The following is a 22,141-nucleotide window of genomic DNA, read 5'->3' as shown; positions in this document are numbered from 1 at the left end:
TCCCAGCAACAGGTCTTGTGGTGCCCTCTGCACCAGGGACCAACGGGTACCTCTGGGAAGGAGCAGAGAGAAACCACGACTGCGATGCTCCAGCTGGAGAGGGGACCCGCGCGCTTTTCGTTCCCTCTTCGTTTACTTTCACGGCCGACGTTCGGAGAGCGAGGCTGAAGCGTGGTCCCCATCTGTTCTGGGGGAGGCCCGTGCCATGGCTGAGCGCTGGGTTTGGGCTGACCCGCGTGGGATCGCAGGGGCAGAGCACAGTCCTCAAGCATCCTCAGCTGCTCCAAGCAGAGTTACCTTTCTCTGCACCACCTCAAAGTCGTCCTCCTGAGCAGCCTGGCTGAGCAGTTCCCTGCCCTCAGCCGTCCCGTGCCAGCGTGCTTTGGAGGTAGCTTGGTCCTCTGCCAGCTCAGCGCTGCTCCGGGTTGTATCCTGGTGCCTGGGTCTTCCCTCTTGCATCACACCTGGCTGCACCCTGCACGCACGGGGCGGGGTGGTAGCAAGTAAAGCTCAGCCCAGGTGGGAGGGACCGGGCTCCCGTTAAATCCAAGGCTCCCAGAGGACTAAGTCCTTGCACAGGCTCACCCCTGTACCGATTTCATGAGCTCAGGGTGCTGTTGGAGGTGTTGCAGCAAGAGCGGCGTGCAGGAGAGGGGACGAGCAGCTGCAGCCCAGGTACCCGCTGAGCGCTGATTTCCAGGGCCATCTCTGCCTTTTCCGTGTCTCTTTGAAGTCTTTTTTTCCCTTCAATCCTCCAGGCTAATGTTGTCTGCAGTTTGTACCGGTTCCTCTCTTCCATCACTTCTCTTTCTTCTGCTCCTGCTTTGCATTTAGCTGGTGATTATTCTTGTGCCTTGGGAGAAATCTGCTGCAGAGATCTCAAATAAGCCAAGACGTGGTTGTTCCTGCCTGAACAATACTGCTGGCTGACAGAGAGACCAAGTGCTGCTTCTCCTGGGTGGGGAAGGCTGCTGGAAGTTCTCTGAGAAGTGGTGTGGGATTATACTTACTGCTTAGGCTAAGGTTTTGGACTTTTCTCAGCAGCCTATAGGGTTTACTTTATTAGCCATTACCTTCTTTATTCACCCAGAGTTTTGAAGCCTATTTAAGATTTCCAGCGATGTTCGTTGACTCTGCATCTGTACAAGCGGTGTGAGATGTTTCACCGATTCTACCTGGAGTCAATGCAGCCTGTGGAAACGGGGCTGCGATCGTGTGTCTGAGTGCATGCACCCTGCTTTTAAGTGGGAGGCTGCGGCGTGGCGAAGTGCTGAGAGTTCAAGGCAATAAAAATGCCACGTGGTAGCAAGAAGTGTGACTAGCTGGTGGCAGTGGTTTGTGTAGGGCTTGGAGGAAATCAGCTAGCCGTGCATCAGTCAAGGTTACTAGGTGCCACCGTACTTCCTTAAGCTGCTGACAGTCAGCAAGGTGAAAGAATTGTGACTCAGGTCAGTCCAAGAGATGCTGCGAAACCAAAACCAAGGTCCTGAGGAGCCATCCTTGTGTAAGAGGAGGGCAGAGCGTCGGGATGATTGCGTGGAAGCTGTGGGACCAGGGGTTCGGACGGCTGCACTGCAGATACGCTGCCTGTGTAGGCAGATGTGCTGGCAGGGAGATGAAGGGCTGCGGAGGGGAGGAAGGGCATCTAGTCCCACCTTGTGCTGCTTGTCCCTTGGACCCCAGAGAAGAGCATGGAGCGTGGTCTGACGCTGCACAAGGTTTCAAGCCCTGGGTGCAGTGCCGTACGCTCGAGGGGATGTGCACGGGGGGATGCAGATGTACAGCGTCCTTCTGAAAGGCTTAGAGTCTGCAGAGCCCTCTGTGCAGCAGCTCCCATCCTGTCCCTTCCCTTGGCACCTCTGAAATGTGGGAAGCAGCCTCTCTGATGCTGCAGCTTCCTTTGTAATAATACTGTTTCATGCAGCCCTACAAGGGGACGGAGGTGAGGTGTCACTGTGGTCTCAGAAGTGAAAAATCCAGGTGGGTGCTCCGAGGAGCTTGTTAGTGTGTCTAGAAAGTCTCACATTCCTGTAACTCATCTCAAACATTCCTAGGATTAGCCAATTTAGTCTATTTTTGGACAGACACCCTCTTCCAAAGATACTCTCCTAGCTGCCCTCCTCCCTGAGCTTCCCGTGCCCACTGCTCACCCTGCAAAGAGCTGGAGGGAAAACCCTCCCGGCTGCGCTGGGACCTCTCCTGGGAACGGGGGACCAGGCTCTGCTGGTCTCCTACCCAGAGAAGCTCTTGCCAAAGGGGAAAGAGCCGTCCTTGGAGAGGAAAAGGGAGCATGGCAGTGGGGAGGGGAGTTATTTGAGCAGCGATTTCGACATTATTAAAAACCTTCCTCATCCAAAACCCTGGGGACCCTTTCAGAAGCCTGAAATGTTGCTAAACAAGCAATGCATTGGGGCTCTTCACAGGGGGAGGATGGCTTCTGCTGCTGGACGCTGACGGGTTGTGTTGGAGTGCTTCTCGCTGCCCCAGCGAAATGTCCTCCTTTGGCAACGGTCACACGGGTGCTGCCCCGTCGCGAGGCTCCTGGGGCTGATCAAACACCGAGAGTTAGCGATGCTGTCTGGGATTTCATAAAGGCTTCTTTTTTTTGCTGCTGAACTTTCTGATTATTCTTGTTTGAGGAAGGAAGGAGGCAGCTTTGTCTGACAGTCTCCCTTCTCCCCCGGACGCCGGGAGGGCTGCCCCTCCTCAGGCACCAGCTGCCTCGTGCTCCAGGTGCCGGATCCCCCCGTAGCTGGAGGTATATTAATATTGCTATGTGATATGGCCGCTCTCTCTGCTCTGCAGGCACAACACACCGTAACTAGGGCAACTTTTTTTCCTCAACCTCATCAGCACACCCTGCTAATCTAGGCGAGTCACCCCAACAGCCCTCGCAATGATTAAGCTGGGTGTAATGAGCTCTGTAAATCCTGGGTGTCCCAGCAATTCCTTCTGCTCTTCCTGGTGAGGGGATGTGTAACAGACTTGTCATCGGGAGGCTCCGAGGGCTCGTGTTGCAAGGAAAAACAACCCAGACTTGGCAGCTGGCTTTGCTGTTTTGGGGTCTCTGCGCAGACAGGGAACGAGCCCGTGTCCCGGCTCGTATGTCTCAGCTCCAAATAACCGCGCCGGGACGTCAGGGTTCTGCCTGTGCAGCTGCCAGGCAGCGATTTCGGCATTGCTGTTCCCTCGCCCGAGCTGCTGGAGCCTGGGGGAGAGCCAGCGCGGCCGCGGGCAGAGGTGGAGCTGGGGGTCTGCGCCGAGCTCCGGCAGACGAAGGACGCCAGGATAGAGCCCTGCACGGAGGGACTTTGTTCCATGCAGGATCCATGGGGCTGGGTCCACGTGGCCGTTGCAGCCTGGCTGGGCTGTGCTATGCCCGGCGGGGTTTGGGAAGGGCGTGCAGGCAGTTATCTAACAGCCGGGGTGTGTCTAGCACAACCCCACCCCAAGGGCACCCTGCTTCTCCCGCCGCCGCCGCCCAGGAGGCACCCTGCAGCCCTCCAAACCCTGCACCCTACCTCCTGCCTCGGCCCTCCGCAGTCCCACATGGGTGCTGCGTGGCTGGTCCCAGCCCCGACACCCTTTTTGTGGCGGGGGGGGGGGGCTTTGTGTTTTCATGGCAGGGGGCTGCCCGCCAAGCTGGGCTGGAGGTGGAGGGGAGGACTGGGGTTACTGGGCTGAACTGCAACTCCTGCCTCACCACGCTGGGTCTCTTGGTGCAACAGGCAGCTGCCTCACCAAGAGCCTTTATAACGTGTCTGTCTGCATCCAAAATCTGTGACTTGTCCCCTGTTCCACAGTCTGTTTCCGGAAGCAGAAACTCTGTAATTTCCAGACTAGATGTGTCTGTGGCCAATTTATTTCCATTTCTTCTTCTGCTAGCCTTGTCTTAGCTCAAACAACAGTGCTCCTTCCCCCAGCGTTGCTGTACAGCCAGTAAATCTTCCCAGCCCCGGTTAAGCGAGCCAGCCGAGCCCTGCGAGGCCTATCCGCAGCGCCTGGGCTACCCCTGCCAGGGCCGCCATGCCACTGCCACAGAGCTTGCCCCGCTGCTGCTGGAGCGAAAGGCATCGCGCCTCGTGTGCCGTCGGCTTCGCTGTGCGATAACGGGCTCCCTGCTTGAGCTCGTGGTCCTCGTCCTCCGGCCCGGCCTCCATGCCTTCCATGCCTTCTCCTGGGCTGTGCAGGAGGGCACTGCTATTTCCGATTGCTCTCGGAAAGTCCCGATGTCTGCGGGCGGCGTTTGTCTTTCTCCTGGCCGTGCCACGCTGGTGGCTAACAGCCACCTTGTGATTAACCTCCTTCGCCCGAGCCCTTCTGCCCCTTCGCTCCTCTGAGCAGAAGAGCCTGCAGCTGAGGCTCGAAATTCTTGTGAGGAGCCTGGGAGACCTCTCGCTTTAATCCAGAGAGGGAAGGGAGGAGAAATGAGGTTTGGAGGCTAATTCTGGCAGCATCAGGCACAAGAAAGATCAAAAACTCAGGGCAGGAGTACAAGAGAGGAGGGAAGCTGTTGCGTGCATGCTCCTGGAACCCCCTGACAGTCCTGCTTCATGCATACTGCACGTTATTTCTGTACCTACTTAAATTAAAACCAGCCTTGTCTTGCGGACGCTGACTGGAGCCAGGCAGTTCTTCTCCCCAGGGGAGAATCCAATTTTCACTCCATCTAGCTTGTGTTTTTGACCTGGAATGACTCTTCTTTTTTATATTTAACAAATGCTCCCTCCGAGCCTTGTACCATGCCGCAGTGCTGCCTGCGGCGTCACGGCACACGCGTGCTCCGAGGCAGGAGACCAGGAGCGGGCAGAGCGCTTCCCTCTGATCCGACAGCCCGCACGGCAGAGCCGCGCTGCCGGGGCTGGGACAGACCAAGCCCCGAATGCCTGGATGTGCAGCTGGACCTGCGTGTCTGTAGTACTAACGGGTTAGTTACACCTCGGAGATGCTATCTGCCCGTCTAAATGGCAACTAAAGGCACAACAGCTGCTTCCCAGAGGTGCTTTCCATTCTGCAGCACAGCTCTCGGTGCTGAGCACGGTGCACAGCTCCTCGCTCCTGAGCCTTTCTTACGGACCAACCTGCCAATCCCATAAATATTATCTATCTGAGGCTCGGCAGACACAGTGGACTCCCGGCTGGGAGGAGACTAAATGGGTTTGAAGTATTTATTCGCTTCTGCAGTCCTTAAAAACCTCTCCTTGCTCTTTTGCGAGCGTTAACTGGAGTGACTCATGATCCATAGCCACGCGGAGTGCCGTACGCCGTGAGCAGCGGCAGACAGCAGCAATATTTCGCTAATCTCCATGAGTCCGTGCTATTCTGGGTGTCTCTTTTTTCCAGCAAGAGGAGAGGTTTATATAATTCGAGGGCAAAGCCAGCCTGTTTTGAGCCACCTCCGTAACAGCTCTCAACAGCAATTAGTCACCGCTTACTAGACATGATGTACCTCGCTAGCCCAGCGTTCCTGCCCTCGCCCACGGGGAGTTACGGACCAGCTGCCCGAGAGCAACGTGTTTCTTTCTTAATCCTGTGACTCCACAGTTAATCAGTCCGAGATAGGCGAGTAAATAAGTCAGTCATTCAAGACTGATGCAGGAAAGGACAAATGTTTTAATAAGCACAGCCCGCTGTTTGTCTGTATTACACACCAGAGCCACAGAGGATGTGGAGGAGGGAACCCTGAGCTGGAGGATTAACTCCTGTCGGCAAGCGTTTGGCTCCGGCTCTCTGGACATCCCCTGGTCCCCACCGGTGCTGCCCTCCCCCAGGACCAGAGAGGACGGGCGCGTTCCCACGGAGCCAGCGCAGTACGGGCACGGGGAATGTGCTCGGCGTTGATGTCCCCAGGCATCGAGACATTGGGGTTTGGCTGCCACCGTGGGTACGGAGGGGGACAGCCTTATCTTCCTCATCCTGAGACAAATGAGTGAGGTTCCCTCAGTGTGTTTGGTGGCAGCGAGTCTTGCCGGATGGCAGCTCCCGATGTGCTGACGTGCTGACGAGCGCGAGGGAGAGCAGCGGACCCCGCTTGTGTGCTGATGCTGTTGGACAACTTCCCCACCTCCAAACGGCGTCCTGAGACCTTGCACCCAGAACCCCCCCAAGGGAAGCCTACCTTCTGCCGTGGGGTTTTGTTTTTTTTTTAATGGCAAATTAAAAAAATACCTTCTATCTAAAGCAAAGCCAGAGAGTGTTCAAAATTTAATAGCAGACTCCTAGAGCAGCGGCTTGAGTAAGAAAGCAGCCACATACGCAGGCTTCCAGGGCTCAGCTCACATTGTACCAGCAAAATAAACCCTCAGATTAAATGTACACCCGCTCGCAGAACATCGCGCTGGCAGGCTTCTCCGTCTCTCTGGCCCACTGCAAGTCTACCCTGCGGGGCTCCGGGCTCGCTGTCTACCGTTGCCTCTCCGGAGGGTCAGGGTCCCATGCAAAAGTTGTCAGAGTGATCCTACGTTTCATTCTTAACCAAGAAAATAAGCACTGTGCAAATAAAGCAGAATGTAGTTTTTAAGCCTTTGAATCCTGAAAAGCTGTTGCAAACTAATCCTCCTCGCACTTGCCCAGATGCACTGTGGCACCAGGAGCGGAGGCTGGAGGGGGGTGGAAAAGCAATACAGGGTGACTTGTTTTCTATGAGCTGAATTCCAGCTTTGCACTCCAAATCCCCGTTTTTATAGACTTTTCCGCTGAAGTCTGCTCCTGCCCTGGGCATGCCTGTGTAACCGCTCCTCTCTCTGCATTCCTTAGATTCTTCTTCCGCTTGAGACGCTGGATTGAAGAAGAGGTCTGAGGTCCTGGTGGAGAAGGGGAGGTGAGGAGGAGGAGATTTCCCTTGGACTCTAAGCCATCAAACCAGAAAACCAAGCCATGTCACAGGTCATACAAAACCACGTGTTGCGTGTTGGACAGACCGTGTGTGTTTCCTCGCCAGAGGAAAGCAAGAGCTTGCACCCGGTGGGGTACCCGGGCTGCTCCGGGCTGCCGATGAATTACAGTTGCTACTCAACGGAGGGCTGGGCTGACCCGTCCGTGATGGTGCACGCCAACACACGCCTGCTTCCTGGCAGAGGGCTGTACGGAGCCCACCCCGTGTTTGAGCACGTGGCTGCTCACATGCAGGGGAAGGGGCAGCAGGATACCTCTTTGGAGAGACCCACTGCCCCGTATCAGTCAAAGAAGGAGGAGGATCCCAGCGCGGATCCTGAGGCTCACCTGGTGTCTCCTACCTTGGACGTATCAATAGAGCGTCTCAACCAGCTGATCCTAGAAATCGATCCGACCTTTCAGCCGCTCACGTACAAGCTGGCGAAGGATGCAGTCCAACCTGCTTCTCAGGATGATGCTGCCGCCACCAAGAAACAAGATCCGGAGGCAATAGGTGAGGCAAAAGGTGCTGGTCGTGCAGTGGAGCCAGCAAAGCTCAGACCTAGTGAAAACCATCTGCAAGGGGCAGAGTGAAAGTCCGGGGTAGAGAGGTTGGGCACGCACCAGGTCCTGCGCTCCCGTGAAGGGCTGGAAACAGGCAGCGGTGATGTCCCCCACCGTCCCCAGTGGGATCAGTGTGGGATTCTGTCTGCTGACAGCAGGGCTTCATGCGAAGGAGCAGGAGGACAGGCTGTGTGCCCAGGCTCTCTGCCTAACTCGGGTGCTGAGGTGGCCCCGGTCTGACCGCTTTTCAAATGTCTCGTGTCCAGCTAGCTCAACAGGATCCACAAGAAAACAGGGAGAACAGCCTTAATTCAACCTGATGTTTGTGTCCCTGTGTTTGGAGAAAACATTTCTCATTAGAAATGGGACCTGTAGCTCACAGAAAATGCCTGATCCGCGTTATTACCAGCAGTGCCTGGGGACAGGCACCGACCTCTGGATGCGATGCCTGGAGCGTGCTTACCCTCGCAGCAGAGCCCTGGTTCTACCAAAGGGCAGCGGAGCCTTTCCCAGGGTCATACTTGACCTGTGGAAGCACAAGGATGTGAAGCCAGACTTCCAAAGCCCTGGACCGATCGTTACACAACCATCCCGTTTAAATCTTCCCAGTCGTTTTGCCAGGGAAATTCTTCCAGGGCTTGCGCGCTCCTCCAGCAGCATACCTGGCATACACAAGGCAGAACATCAGCAGCGCATACCAACCCCCTCTTTCTGCTCTCATGCCTGGGTGCCTTACATGAACCCTTTTGCAACACTTCTCCGTCATCCCTGCAATCCAAAGCTGTGCTGTGTGTGCTGCTGCTGATCCAAGCACTCTCTGCCCGTGGCTTTGCAGTATTTTAGCTGCTCAACACGCCGTGCACAGGGTAACGCCAGCAGACAGCGTGTCGCACGCCGCTGCAAGCGTTCTGGTGCACCAGAAGACAGATGTGTGATGTGTTTAGGTGCCTAAAGATACAGTCTCGTTGCTTCTGAAAAGTCTTACTGCCTATCTGTGTCTTTAGACACCGAAATACCTTGAAAATCTGTCCCCAGGCCTATTTGCAGAGCAAGGTCAAATGAGAGGATGTTAAAGGCATGAAAAGCAGTCTGTTCTCCCTGAGCCCTCGTGCAAACGTCTGCATGAGGAAGGTGGGGTTGGAGGACAAGGGCGCTGAGCTGCAGCCCTGGTGGGTGTGAGGGTCCCGATGCTCCAGCGGGGAAGTCAGGGAGTGCAGGGGCCGGAGCGGTGCGAGCACGCCGCGGGGCTTGGGCAATTCTGGAGCAGACGGCATCCCTGCTTCCCGCTGGGATGGAAGGGGGTGGCCGTGCAGATGAAGTACCGTGACAAAGTGCAAGTTCAGCTCTTGGCTCCTCAGACTAGTCTTTGGAGGCAGTTAGATGCTTCTCCTTCAGGCATCACCCAAGGGCTGGAGTCCCAAGCAGCTCAGCAGGTAGCGTGCTAGTGGTTTTGAAAAGCTGGCTCCAAGCGTGGAACTGAACATCTGGAAATCTGGCCTGGAATTCAGTGGGAAAAGCCTCACTTTAGCTTTCATTCTCTTTTAACAGCTCCTCTTTTTTTATGCAAACTTCCTACTGCTGCCCAGCACTCCCCGTTCACCCACCTCCTCCTGCCGCAGCCGTGCGACCTGCGCGCGTGCCGCTGCGTGTGCAGCTGGCCCCGTGGAAATGCTCCCACCAGGTTCCTGCCTCCCTGTCCTCCCCTCGGCCGGGCACGGCTGCACGGAGCCCCACCGTGCTTTCCGAATAATTCCCACACCCCGCCGTTCTGCCCAAGGTGCAACTTCCCCGCGAGCACAGTCAGTTGGTGTGAGAGCTGGCAGGAGACCGATGGTGCCCAGATTCCACGAGAGGGGCTTGCTCTTGTCTAGCGGAAAACAGGAGGAGGGCTTTTAACGTAGCAGATGCTGTGGCAATAGGAGACACGGTCGTGACAGTCGCTAACTCCCTCTGGTACTTGTTCCCGGAGGAGAGGAGAGCGTCTCAGCTTGCGTGACAGCCGGGCTCAGTGTTTGCAGCACTTTTGCCACTCCTTGGTGCTGAAAACCTTGCCAAGGTCATGAGCAAATATTTGAGGTTTAACCACACCTGATAAGCCGGAGCAAAAGCAGAAAAGTAGGAGGCAAAGTGCCTCGTTAGCCCAGGGTGCAGATGCTTTTCAGTTATTTCTTTAAAGGACGATTAAAATCTCCATTTCTTTTCCCCTTTCGAGAGAGACATTGACAAAAAGCATCCGGCCAAGAGCTTGCTGTAAGGGTTTGCACGCTGATACCAGAACCACGTGGCTCCGCAGCCTTTCTGAGCACGGGCTTTGGAGGAGCTGCTGCTGGCGGCCAGTGGCAGTAAGGGTGTGGAGGGGGAAGGCTGCGGTTCTGGCTCCTTCCCGTGCGTGGTCCAGCTGCGTCCCCACTGGGGACCAGCCCTTCTGGCTTACCCGGCGCCTCCTCGGCGGCTCTCCGCTGGCCGTGCCGATCCAATCCAATCCCGGGATCGACGTAGAGAAGGGGCTCAGAGAGTAACTTTTGTACAGACTTGGGCTTTTCCTGCTCATCAAGCTTTATGCCCTAGAGGTCTGGTTGTTCTTGCAGTAAACAGGGTCTGCAGTGCTTGGCAGCGGAGTCAGCTGCTCCGCGCCGGCCAGCTACCCTCACCGGCAGGTCCCAGGGCAGGAACAAGTCACCTAACATCAACTGCCAGGGAGCTCAGGGCTGTTAGGAGCAGTTTTTCATTGCTGCAGCAAAAAAGTTTTCCTCTTTGGAAACACCTTTAAGAAGGGGAACTTTCCTGAGCTCCATGGCAGGGCAAGAACCAGGAGCTGAAAACAAAGCTGGGCACGTTCAGACTAGAAAGGAGGTTCACGCTTCTAGCAGTGGAGGTGATTAACCACTGGAACAGTTTCCCTGGGTAGGTGATGAATTCACCGTCGCTGCAAGCGCTTAAATCAAGTCTGAATGTCTCTTGCTAAAAGGCATCTTCTAGCTCAGCCAGAAATTATGGCCCTGTTCAAGGAACCCAGTGACTGACATGCGTCGGGCACCGGGGAGCCAGGCACCCCCTCGTCCTGACTGTGAGGTTTCACTGGAGGTCTTGGAGCAAGTGATGCTTCATCAGATGTGTTACCTTATAAATAATGGCGAGCAAAGGGGCTAGGAGATGCCCTGCCACCCCAAGCGTGAATGGAAGAGCAGAAACAAACCCACAGCAGGGCATGGGCACAGAAACTGCCTTGGAAATTATTTCTCTGAAGGGATTTGTGCAGGATGGGAGAATGGAAGGGAGAGCAGCCGGCCCCTGCTCTGGGCTGTGCGCTCGCTGCTGGCATGGCTGGCCCCATAGCTGACACCTATAGAGCCTGTAACTGCCCTTGTCCCGCACGGCTCCCCTCTGCCTCCCGCTCCGCAGCCACAGTGCAGACGCTGTGGATGTCCGGCCGTGCCCGGGGGGCAGGTGATGTCCCCCCTCCTCCACCCAGCCAGCTCAGAGGGTGTGCAGGACCACGCGCCTGCTGCCGTAGGCATCCTCCGAGCCTGATGTCATCCCTGGGGGGGAGCAGCCAGATGTTTTTCTCTTGAGTCAGGTACAAACAGAGCGATGCTGGAGGAAACACCCGCCTCTCGCTGCAGGTCTCGGCAAGCACCGGCTGTGCAATGCTGGCGAGGGGGGTCTGTGCAGTCAGACGTGACCGCGTGTAACCCCTCTTGCCTGGGAGCCCGCCCGCACTTGGGTGGGTGACCGTGGCTTGGCGTCCGTCAAGAAATCAGCCCTCATAGGGTCTTACCAAAGGCCAACGTTGGGCCATGGGGGTCTCTCTGCAGAGCCCGGGGGTCCTCCTCTGGGCCCAGCAGCCCTGCAGGGCATGCAAACCTGAGCCAAAATTAATAGCAAGAAGAAGAGAGATGCATGTTTCCCATAGAGCTTAGCTAACGAACCTGACTCCAACACTGAATCACTAACGACCTCCTCTTTCCTCCTCCAGACATTAAATACATAGAGATGACGCCAAGCAGAGCCACGTGTACCGAGGTGCTGCAGGGCTCCCCCAGCCCTTCGGGCACGCCATTCTCGAGGTCCCCCCAGGGCAACGGCTTCCTGCCCCAAAAAGGGGGACTCAAAGGCAACTACAGCACCAGTGGCAGCGTGGTTTTCTTGAGCCCACCCAGACCCGCGAGCCCCCGGTCGGCCGCCCCGAGCTGCGCTGCCTCCCCGACCTGCAGCATCGCTGTCCCCCGGCAGTGTGCGGCTGGCCAGACAGACAGCATCTCCTACGGCCCCGGGGCTCTCGGCACCTCCCTGGGCTTCGACAATTTGCTGAAGCCCGTGCAAGTGGTGAGGGCCCAGCAGAGGAGCAGCTGGGTCTCCCTGCTCTCCACGAGCCCTGGCTCAGACACCAGTTACATCCTTGGAAGGTAAATGCCACCCTGCGTCCAGTCTTGGGATGATGATGGGGATGGAAGGGGCACAGGGCGGTTACCCCAGGTCCCGCTGTCCAAAACCTCCTTCCTCGGGCTGGCAGCCGATGCCCGGCAGGGCTGGCGCGGTCGCTGGGGTGGGCTGTGCATCGTACCCCGGCTGAACAGCCCCGCTGATCTCCTCCTGCTCTCTGGCTCCCTCTTGCAGCAGCACCCACTCGCTCCACAACGACGACTCGGATGCTCACCCCGCTGCCTGCTGCTCCGCTGACTGCCCGTCCCCTGCCAGCTCCCTGGGCAGCCCCTGTCCACCTTCCCCGAGCCTCGGGTCTCACTCTGGAGAAGCTTTTGGCCTGCATGCCCACCAGCCCAGGACAGCCTGCTCCACCAAAGCCAACACCTTCCCATCCCAGAAGGGACAAGCCAGCAGCTGCCCCCCCTCCATCCTCAACGCCGCAGCCGACATCCCGGTGCTGCTGGTGAACGGGTGCCTGGAACAAGGAGATGCATCTTCCAGGCTGGCCAAAGCCCCCCCAGCCTCTGTCAAGCAGAGCCCCCCTCCCAGCTGCAGCCCGACCTTGAGGCTCGGTGGCCTGAACAACGCGCTGTCGGCACCAGCGCTCTCCTGCGTCTCGGACAGTAAGTCACGTCCCTGCCATAGGGCAGGTCTTGTGGGGGGGGAAGGAGCTGCAGAGCCCAACAGCTGCCAGGAAAGGGGGGAGAACACTGGTTTCTACTCTGGTTTATCTGTGGGTTACAGTCATGAAGGACAGGAGGTCCTTGCTGGGGTTGGAGATCCTCAATGTGTCTCCACCGGGTTGCAGGGCTCCACGACGGTCTCCAGCTCTTTGCTGATGACCTGGCATTAGCCACGGTGTTTTGCCCACCAGGGTTTCTGCTCAGCAGGCAGAAACGCTCTGGTCCCCTCAAGGAGATGCAGAAACACGTATTTATAGCACCTGAGAATGAGGACGATAATTCTGTCATTTCGTACTTGTCTGTGGGCCCAGAACTGGTGGGGAGGAGGGGTTAGGGTTCCAGTTTGCTCTGGAGGACATCTAAAGATACCAGCGTTCATAAGGTCCCTCATTCAAGGGTACACACTAGGGCTATTGTTCTCTGGAGGAGATCAGCAGAGGCAGCTCTCCGGGCAGAGGGCTTTAATTGGGATTCTCATGGGAAAAGCAGGAGAGCTTTGCGGGTCAGATCCTCAGCTGGTGTAAATCCCCATGGTCCAGTGGACTTGGGCAGGGTTGTGCAGACTGGGGCTGCTGGGGGATCCCATGCGCTGCCTTTCTGTGCTCCATCGCGGCCTGCCAAGAGAGATAATTATGTGGAGAATGAATTATTCTGAGGAGCAGGGAGGAAGCTCTGATCAAAAGGAATAAAAAAAACAAAAACCTTCAACCCTGGCCAGCTTGAAAGAGAAATATCTTTGCTAGGGCTCTGTCCGGGCTCAGCGATGTCTGCTGTGAAGGTCTTTCAGGTCCCTTGCTGGCCTTGATGCCGTAACATCTCTTGCAGGTCCCCTTAAGGCTGGGCAGCCGACCATGAAGTTTGTGATGGACACATCGAAATACTGGTTCAAGCCGAGCATAACCAGGGACCAAGGTAAGGCAGTAAGTGTCTCTGCCGGGATAACCCCATCTCAGACTTCTCTCCACAGGAGCGCAGGCTGGAATTTGCCGCCCCGCAGCACCTCAGTCCAGCTCTTGCCCGTGCTGAGGTCCTGCGGGGACACGATGGTGGCAATTCAAAGCGTACGGGGGGCTGACACGGGTGGAGGGACCCACTCACAGGTCTAGGGGAAGGCTCAGACACCCAGACTGTGCCACGGCCCCTCCGTCCCCCCTGAGTCCAGCAAAGCTTCTCCCGCCTCTGACTGTGCTGCTGCTCAGCACGGCCCGCGCAGGGGCTGGCTCTGTCCTGGGGACCCAGGGGACCGAGCCCTCAGTCTGCAGAGGCACTGCAATCGGTTCCCCTCACGAGGGACGTGCGCATCCTCAGCAAACGCTCTTGAGTATTTCTCGTTGCTGCCAAGGAACGACTCCCCGCGAGAGCATCGGCCGGAGGTGAAATGCAAAGCGGGGAGGTTCCACCTGTTTTGCTTGGCTGAGCCTCCGCCTGTGCTTTGACAGCGATCCAGCTGCTGAAGGACAAGGAGCCAGGCACGTTCATTGTGCGGGACAGCACGTCGTACCGGGGGTCTTTCGGACTGGCGATGAAGGTTCCTGTCTCTCCATCCGGCAGCCAGACAGGTACAGGGTCTCGCTCGGAAAGGTGGGGTTTGCTTCGGGGATTTAACTGAAACCCGTTAAACTAAAGCAAGCTGAGAAGCCGCAGGATTCGGGTTGCGCGAGTGATGCTGCCCATCCCCGTGCAGACAGAGCGGAAGCTCCGGTGGATGCCCCGGGGAAGAGCAGGGGAGGGCAGGGGTTAAACAGCGGCGGTCATGCTGATGCCGTCTTCAATCCTGCTTTCAGGCGATGATAGCAGTGACCTCATCCGGCACTTCCTCATTGAGTCCTCTGCCAAAGGGGTGCACTTGAAAGGAGCCAGCGAGGAGCTGTATTTCGGTAAGGACGGTGCCGTCGCCCGCAGCAGCCTGCAGCCCTGCAGTGAGGGTGCTGCACACCCACGGGCGCGGGGGCCCTCCGCCCCGGCTCCTGCCTGCACTTCTCTGCCAGGGAGACTCTGGAAGTAGTCTCCAAACCAGGAACATCGGGTGGGGGTTAGAAAACCATCATTTGTTGCTGTGAGGCCCCAAATAGTCCAGCTTAACCCCCTCTCCCTCCCCCCCCCGAGGTACCTGGGACACTGCCGCATGGCCGGAGGCGCGCGGGTGGTAGATTTCAGGCACCGGCCACCCCCCCCCCCAACTTGCGGTTCTGTGTTGCAGGGAGCCTCTCTGCCTTCGTGTACCAGCACGCCATCACCCCGCTGGCACTGCCCTGCAAGCTGAGCATCCCCACCCGAGGTAGGTGTCAGAGGCGGGAGAGAAGCTGCGAGCTGGGCTGGGGAGATGGGGACGGTCCCGCAGCAGGGAGGGGGCTGAACCGCCCGGGTCCCCCACAATGAGGCTGATTGCCCCGGCTGAAGGTGGAGCAGGGACCTGCAAGCCTCTGGTAGAGTACGAGGTGGTGGTGACCTGCTTCTGCTGGGGACGGAGGGCGGTCAGCAGAGCAGCGGGGAGCAGAGACCGCTGAGGGTGGGCAAGGAAAGGGGGAGTGGGGAGATCAGAGATGAACAGAGCCGGGAGAGGGAGATGGAGGACAATTAAACTAATTACTGCTCTAAACCCCCACGATTTAAATGGTCCTGGGCCTTTGGGCCTCTTGTGAGATAAGGAATTTCACCCAATGCAAAGTGGTGACACAGCAGTGCTCCTGTCTGTCGTTTGTGCAGATCTTGCTGATGGAGAAGACAGCCCCGACTTCGCTCCTGAATCCCCGCTATCCCTGGTGAAGAAAAATGCTGGTGAGGAAAGGAGCAGGCTGCTGTCCCAGGGGACGCTCGAGTTTCCAACAGCTAGAGCCCTGGGGGTGCACCCATGCTTTGGGCTTCAGTCCTTACGTATCAACCACAGGGCTCTATTTTTTGATGTCGTCCATTCTGACACCACTCACAGCAGAAGCTGAAAAGCCGGCGCTGTCTTTGGACCCGTGCAGAACAGCAGGTCACCCCAGTGCTTCTGTGGGTGCCAGGGCAATGTCCCCCTCCTGGCTTTATCACCAGGTTGGAGACACCCACGGGTTTTCTTCACATCCTCACATCATGGGCCTGCAAGGGAACCCGATACTTTTAAAGACAGGAGACTTTTGGTCCTCATGATAGTGAAGTGAAGTTTGAAAAGACAGTTCTTGAGGTCCCAAGGCTGATAAAAGACCCACAATTTTAAATAGCCCCTGAATTTTAAGCCTTTCTCCTATTTGGCCTCAACCAGGGAATCAAAGTGATGGGCACCAAACATCTGGAGTTTGTAGGAGAGGGATGGGGCGGTCGGGGGCTGGTTAAATTGCTGAGACCTGATGGGAGACGCACGGAAACTGCACAGCAGGACGGGGAAGGGTCTTCGCTTCTCTTCTGTGCCTGGGTGCCCCCAGCCTGGGCGCAGCGGTGGGTGGGCTGCAGGTGAGAGCAGAGAGCGAGGGGCAGGAGACCGTGGGGATGGGTCACGGCACAGCCAGGGGAGTCGGGAACCGCTTTGTTTTGCTGGAAATTCTGAAAAATAAGTTGGCAAGCTGAAAAGTTTAGTTTGACCCAGAATAGCCCTTTAAACAGCTCAATCAGTCTGAAATGTCATGTTTTAGGTTGGCCTTCAGCCTTTAGTTGGCTTGGGGTATTTCTGCTTTTCATTAAAGGAAATATGTAATAAACAGAAAAAAAATCCAAATGTGACATTTAGAAACCGGAAATTAAATACTTTGACTTTTAAAACAATTAGTACAAAGAATTAAAGTAAACCAAAATAAATTTGTAAAGAATTTCTGAGTCACCGGATCTTTCATTTTCATCAAAACAAATCTGACCCACGTACACGTGTCCGGTTCTGCAGGATGATGCTGGGGACCCGGCCCTGGACCCGGCACTGCCGTGCTCAGCGCTGCACGTGCTCAGCACCGCGAGACACCGGTGTGATGCCAGCCCCGTGCTGAACCGGGCTCTGTCCTGTCCTTGCAGTGTGCAACGTCTTGTACCTCAACTCGGTGAACATGGAGACGCTCACGGGAGCCCCGGCCATCCAGAAAGCCATCTCCTCCACCTTCGAGCTGGAGACTCTGCCCACACCCACCCTCGTGCACTTCAGAGTGAGCGAGCAGGGAGTCACGCTGACGGACATCCAGAGGAAGTAAGAGCCGCCCGGGGAGGGTCAGGACGGGGCTGCCGGGCTGCTGCCGCGACCACGGGCTCACCGGCGGCGAGGTGCAGGGGAAAGTTAAATGGAAGTGCAGCTCGCCCCGCTCTCTTCTTGTCTCTCAGCCTGCCAATGTGCACGTCAAGAAAAACTGGCCCGCGAGGCCAAATCCGTGTTGCAATCCAGGGATGGACTTGATCCCTTCTGTTCACAGCACAGGGCATGATGCTGCTTTACGTGAAGTTAGTGGCAACATCTCAGCAGCGGGAAGCAGGAGCTGGCTGAACCCAAGAGCTGCCCGAACCCAAGAGCTGCCCGCGCTTTGCCAGCTCCAGCTCAGCAGCCAGCCCCGGGGAGCGGGACCCCCACGGTCCCCGTCCCCACACCCCCGTTCCCAGCAGCCACAACAGTTTGAGCAGGGCTTGAATTTGCAAATGCCTGTTTCTCCCCGGGCACTTTCCTCCTCTAACGCCATGCTCTCCTCCTCCCCCCCCCCGACAGGGTGTTTTTCAGGCGACATTACCCCTTGGCTGCCATCAGGTTTTGCGGGATGGATCCTGAGAACAGAAAGTGAGTTATCTGTCGCTCTGCGGGCTGAGGGTGGCCGTGCCGGTCGGAGCTGCCGCGTAACGCTCGCTTCCCCGCGGTTCCCAGCGCGGCTCCACTGCTCCCGTCTCTGCACCACTTAAAATCCCAAATCCCAACCACGGGCTGTGCAGCCCCTGCCCTGGGCTTAACGCGCGGGGATTTAGCTAAATAGAAACCTCGACTCTGCAGCTGATGGAATGAGTTAAATATCAGTCTTCTGAGCAAATCCAATTCTGTTCTTCCCTCAGGTGGCAGAAGTACTGCAAGTCCTCGAGGTAAGACCTGCGCAGGGACCTCCCGCAACCAAAGCGTGCCGGTGGAAACCTGGGTGGGGAGACGGCTGCTGTGGCCCAGCCTCGCCTCTCCAGCGGGTGCATTGTGAATTTTCACAGAACAGCAAAGAATCAAAGCTGAAAAATGAAGAGGGGATGTGATAAAAGTTAACGTGGTGGCAGGACGAGACACAGGATAGATGGGTGAAGCTTTACGGGGGGTTTTGCTCTGTGGGTTTTGACCGGAGGCTTGGCTAAGCCCAATTCTCCGCATCCCCTCGTGTAGAAAGCCCCCGTCCAAACCCATCAGCCTTCCCAGTGACTCGCTTGCTCTGAGCTCAGGAAGTGAGTTTATATCTGGCTCTACCTTGCGTTACAGAAACTTTTCACAGCTGAGGAAGCCTTGCCAGAAACACTTCTCCCGGCTGTTTTGCTTCCAAGCAAACGTGATTGGGGAGCGGGCCAAGGTGGAATTGCTGGAACTGGGATTTTGCTTTGCAGCCGGGGCTAGTTTAAGCGTATTCCTTTGGGTTCCTGGATGCAAACTACATAAGGCGCTCTCTCCTTTTTCAAAGGATCTTTGGGTTCGTGGCCAAAAACCAGACAGATTCGGAGAACCTCTGTCACCTGTTTGCGGAATACGACACCGTGCAGCCAGCGTCGCTTGTCATCGACCTTCTCTGCAAGCTCCTGCCAGGCCCGTAGAGGACAGAAACCCCAGGACAGCTCAGGGCTGGCAGCTGCCCACGTGCTGCTGAGCTTCTGCTGCTCGCCTTTTCCTGCTTCTGGGTTGCATTTTGGCAACAGCTCATATTTATACTTTTTTGTTACATACATCTCAGTTAAAAATTTTTATGCTCTGGTGGGATGAGATGTTCCTCCCAGACCATCCGTAGGGCATTGCATGGCAGCGCTTGCCGCGGTGGCCAGCACGGGGCTGCGGGACGGGAGCTGTGCTCACCATAGGGAACCGCCGCCTCCCCCAGCTGGCGTGCACCGCTCGCTTTTCTCTGGAGGACTGAAATAGTCCGGCTGAGATTTCTACCGGCAGCGGGGGCTACCTGGCTCGGGGCGCCCAAGCCGAGGCACGTTCCATGGAGCTGAGCTCCCGGCTTCGGGGACTCGGCCCTAACACCCCCCCAATGCTGCGGCGGGGGGGGGGGGGGAAGGTCTGGTGCGGGTGGGGGGATTCGCCTCCCCGACGATAGATCAGCATCAGGAGGCAGTTTTGCAAATCAAAGCATATCAAATCACTAGGCTCTGCTGAAAAACCCTGCTTCCTTCGAAGAGGAAAGAAGCATCAAAAAGCAGCTTATTTTTGCCTGGTGCTGGTAAATTCTCCTGCCCTTTTTTGCAAAGCGGGGTTACAGGCTAGCTCAACCTCCAGGCATCGCGGCAAGCTGAGAAATAAATGTTGACATTTTCATGACAGTAAAACATTGGGTTTTTGGAAATGACTTGCATGAATTTGGGCCAGATCCTCAGATGACGTAAATTGGCGCAGCCTCGTGGAAATCAGTGCTGTCGTGATTTACACCAGCTGAAGATTCAGCTCTTGCTGTAATCTCAGAGTGGGGTAGAGCAGCTCTGAGTTCACCGTACAGCCGTGTCCCTCAGCACTCGCTTCCCTGGTGCCTCTACATTGTTTTAATTTTGGACCCTGTGCTAACAAACCCCGCTTAGGGGTATTTTCAATAAAGCAGCGGATCATTTATCTCACCACGAACACTGCAGAGATGTTAGCAACTGAAATACGTTACTCCGCTCTCTTACGCTGCCAAGCATATGCATGCGTTGCACATAAAGAGAAACTCGCTCTCCTCCCGCAAGGCTGCGAAACGGCATCCAGCTGCAACAGCTCTTTGGCAACGATAAAAACAGATATCGGAGTTACTGCCTGGGGCGGGGGGAGCACCCGACTCCAGGAGGAGAAACTAAGGGCTTTGTGTGTCCCCCTCCCCAGACTGTCTCCCCTCAGCTCTACTCAGCCGAATCCCAGCACCCAGCCGGGCTCTGAGCCTGTGACCCCGCGGGCTCTGCGCGCCCCAGCGTGCTGCAAAGCATCAAAACCCCGGGGGAACGCGGCTCCCCAAGGTCAAGGGCAGCTCGGGGAGCGGGGGGTGGGATGCGGCTCAGCCCCAGCGCCCCGGGGCTTGTGCATCCTTGGCCCTGCTACGTGCGGCCCCTGCCTGGCCCCAGCCCCACAGTGACCCCCAGCCCCCCGCGGGGTGTGCAGGATGCGACCCGCTGCAGTGCGGGCTGCAGCCGGCAAGGGGCCCCCGCACGACACCGTCCGTCCCTGCCTGCGTCCTGCCTGTGTCCTGCCTGTGCCCTGCCCGTCTGCTGGGAGCCATAAATAAGGGCAGAGCCACTGATGCGCGCGGAGCAATTTTCATTAACCAACACTTAATTAGCGCTGCGCTGACTGCAAGTCTCCAGCCCTGGGACCGCGTGAACCAGCGCTGCTTTACTCCATCGTGATTATCGCGATGCTGTCCAGGCCGGCAGCGATAAGCACAAAGGGAATATGAACACCCAAAGGCTTTGGCTCCAAATGGTGCTTTGGGGGGGGTCGCGCTGCCGCCCCCGAGCCCGGGCCCCTGCACCGTCACATCCAGCTCCCTCTCACAGAGCTCACTAGCCGCAACCGGGAGGGTTCATCTTCTGGGGAACGGGGCGATGGCTGCTTCTCCCCACTTTGGGACCACTTTGGGATGGGGAGCGGCCCCGTTGCCAAGCGCCGTCTTCCACATGTGGAATTTTTAGTTCATTGAAAACCCTTTTCCAGTGCAGCGTAGCTGGAGCACGGACCCAGACACCGCGGGGACAGTTCAGCCAAAACCACCTGGATTCAGGAAAAAAACAAACAATTCTCTGAGCTCCTCGTGGCTTCCAAAGTTTGTCCCAGGCTTCCTGGAAGCGCGGCTCTTGGTTTTGGTTCCTGGGTCCTGTTCCAGCCATTTTGTAACCCAGCCCCTGTCCTGGCCAGGCTCGCGGGTTTGTTCCCAGCAGCCTCTGCCGCCAGCGAGTGATGTCCCACGTCCCCAACCACAGCAAGACCACAAAAGCCACCGATGCTGTGGCGTGTGGCCAGGCTGGCCCTGGTGATGGGGACACGGATCGCACAGGTGACATGCACACAAAGCCCTGGTGGCAGCGGGACGGGCGACGGCGCGGTGGCCACAGGGGTTTCTGCACAGAGACGTCCTCGCCCTGCACAGGGGACCGGGAGCCGCTGGCTGTTGCAGGTGGAGAGTGTGCAGAGCTTCGCTCCCCGATGAGACAGGGACCAGCTCACCCGGGACCCAGACCCACCACCAGACACTGCCGGGGGTCAGCGTCACCGCCTGCCTCCCCGTGCCTCCCCCATCCCGACACACCAGGGTCCTGCTGCCGCTGCCCGGCACAGCCCTGCCCGGGGGTCCCAGCCAGCAGCGCTTCCGGACACGTGGAGGGTGCGGGAGGGTTTGGTTTCCTCCTGTCACCGGCTTCCTGGTGACCTCCAGAAGAGGGAAAGGGCCACGGCCCTCCCTCCACCGACAAGGACGAGCAGCGGTACATGAGGGAGCTGGGGGGGAAGGCGGGTTCCCCCGGTCTGCAATCCCCATGGGAAGGGACAAACAACCCCCCGGACCCCGTGGCAGCATCCCCCACGCTCCCGGCAGCCCGGCAGTGGCTTTGCCAAATGCACACACGTGCACACACGTTTCTCCAGCCAAGTCGGTTCCCAAGCCCAGCCCGGTGTCCTCCCAGCCGCCAGGCCAGGGGGCAGCCGGGGGTGGGGGGCCCAAAGGAGAGCCTGGGGAGCCCCAGCCTTGGGCAGCCGTCAGCACAGGGCCGGGGTGCTGGGCCGGGCTCCAGGACAGCTGGCGTCTTCCCTGGTCCGCCTGCCGATCTGCTGCACCAGCAAATTACTGTGCTTGTCTATATTGGCTGCAGATGGCTGCCTTCGGGCCCAGCTCCTCCGGGGTGTTTGCACAACCCCGAGCACCGCCGGCCACGCGGCTCCAGTAACCGGAGCATCGGGCTGGCGCCGGCCCTGGACGACACCTCTGGCCCCGGTGAGTCACGACACAAGGGACCCAGCCATCCTTCTGCGACGTGACCCCAGGCAATGCCAGCCTCCATGGCGAGCACATTTTCTGCAAACGCTGTGAGAAAGCCGAGCCATGGCCAGAAGCACCGGAGAGCCGAGAGGTGTGTGGCTGCTGGCATTCCCACACCTGGGCATCTCCCAGCTGCATCCCCTGACACCTTCCCAAAATACTGAGCAGAGCCGGTGATGCTCGGTACATACCAGCACCGGCATGCACATGCACACGTGTCGCAGGCTGCAGCTCTGCGAGGCTGGCAGCATTGCCTGGCCACGAGCACGTCGCCCTGGCACAAGCCGGTGCCTGTCCCTGTCCTCCCCTGAACTTTGAAGCCCGTCCAGCATCTCGTCCCAGCCTGGCACTGCCTCCGAGCCCCGGCGCTGCTCTGTGCCACTGCGCTGTGCCGCTGTGCGGGGCCGGCGGTGACGATCCTCAATGCCCTCACGGTGGCACAGAGCAGAGGCTGAGCTGAGACTCGCGAGGCGG

At 57.7% G+C, this 22,141-nt stretch overlaps 1 protein-coding gene across 1 annotated transcript; it reads left to right on the top strand.

Moving 5' to 3' along the window:
• The first annotated feature begins 573 nt into the window (after positions 1 to 573).
• Positions 574 to 18,393, top strand: TNS4 (tensin 4). The gene is made up of 13 exons (XM_054801561.1): positions 574 to 675; positions 6,757 to 7,387; positions 11,414 to 11,843; positions 12,055 to 12,485; positions 13,371 to 13,457; positions 13,985 to 14,104; positions 14,330 to 14,422; positions 14,746 to 14,823; positions 15,252 to 15,323; positions 16,527 to 16,695; positions 17,203 to 17,271; positions 17,538 to 17,564; positions 18,137 to 18,393. Exons 2-13 carry the CDS (start codon positions 6,877 to 6,879, stop codon positions 18,264 to 18,266), a joined length of 2,217 nt encoding a protein of 738 aa, XP_054657536.1. The 5' UTR covers positions 574 to 675; positions 6,757 to 6,876; the 3' UTR covers positions 18,267 to 18,393.
• Positions 18,394 to 22,141: the final 3,748 nt, after the last annotated feature.

The sequence above is a fragment of the Grus americana genome, chromosome 22 (assembly GCF_028858705.1).
Source record: "Grus americana isolate bGruAme1 chromosome 22, bGruAme1.mat, whole genome shotgun sequence".
In the NCBI taxonomy this organism is placed as follows: Eukaryota; Metazoa; Chordata; class Aves; order Gruiformes; family Gruidae; genus Grus; species Grus americana.
The sequence above is the reverse complement of the archived record's forward strand: the minus strand, read 5'-3'. Positions and strand labels throughout refer to the sequence as shown.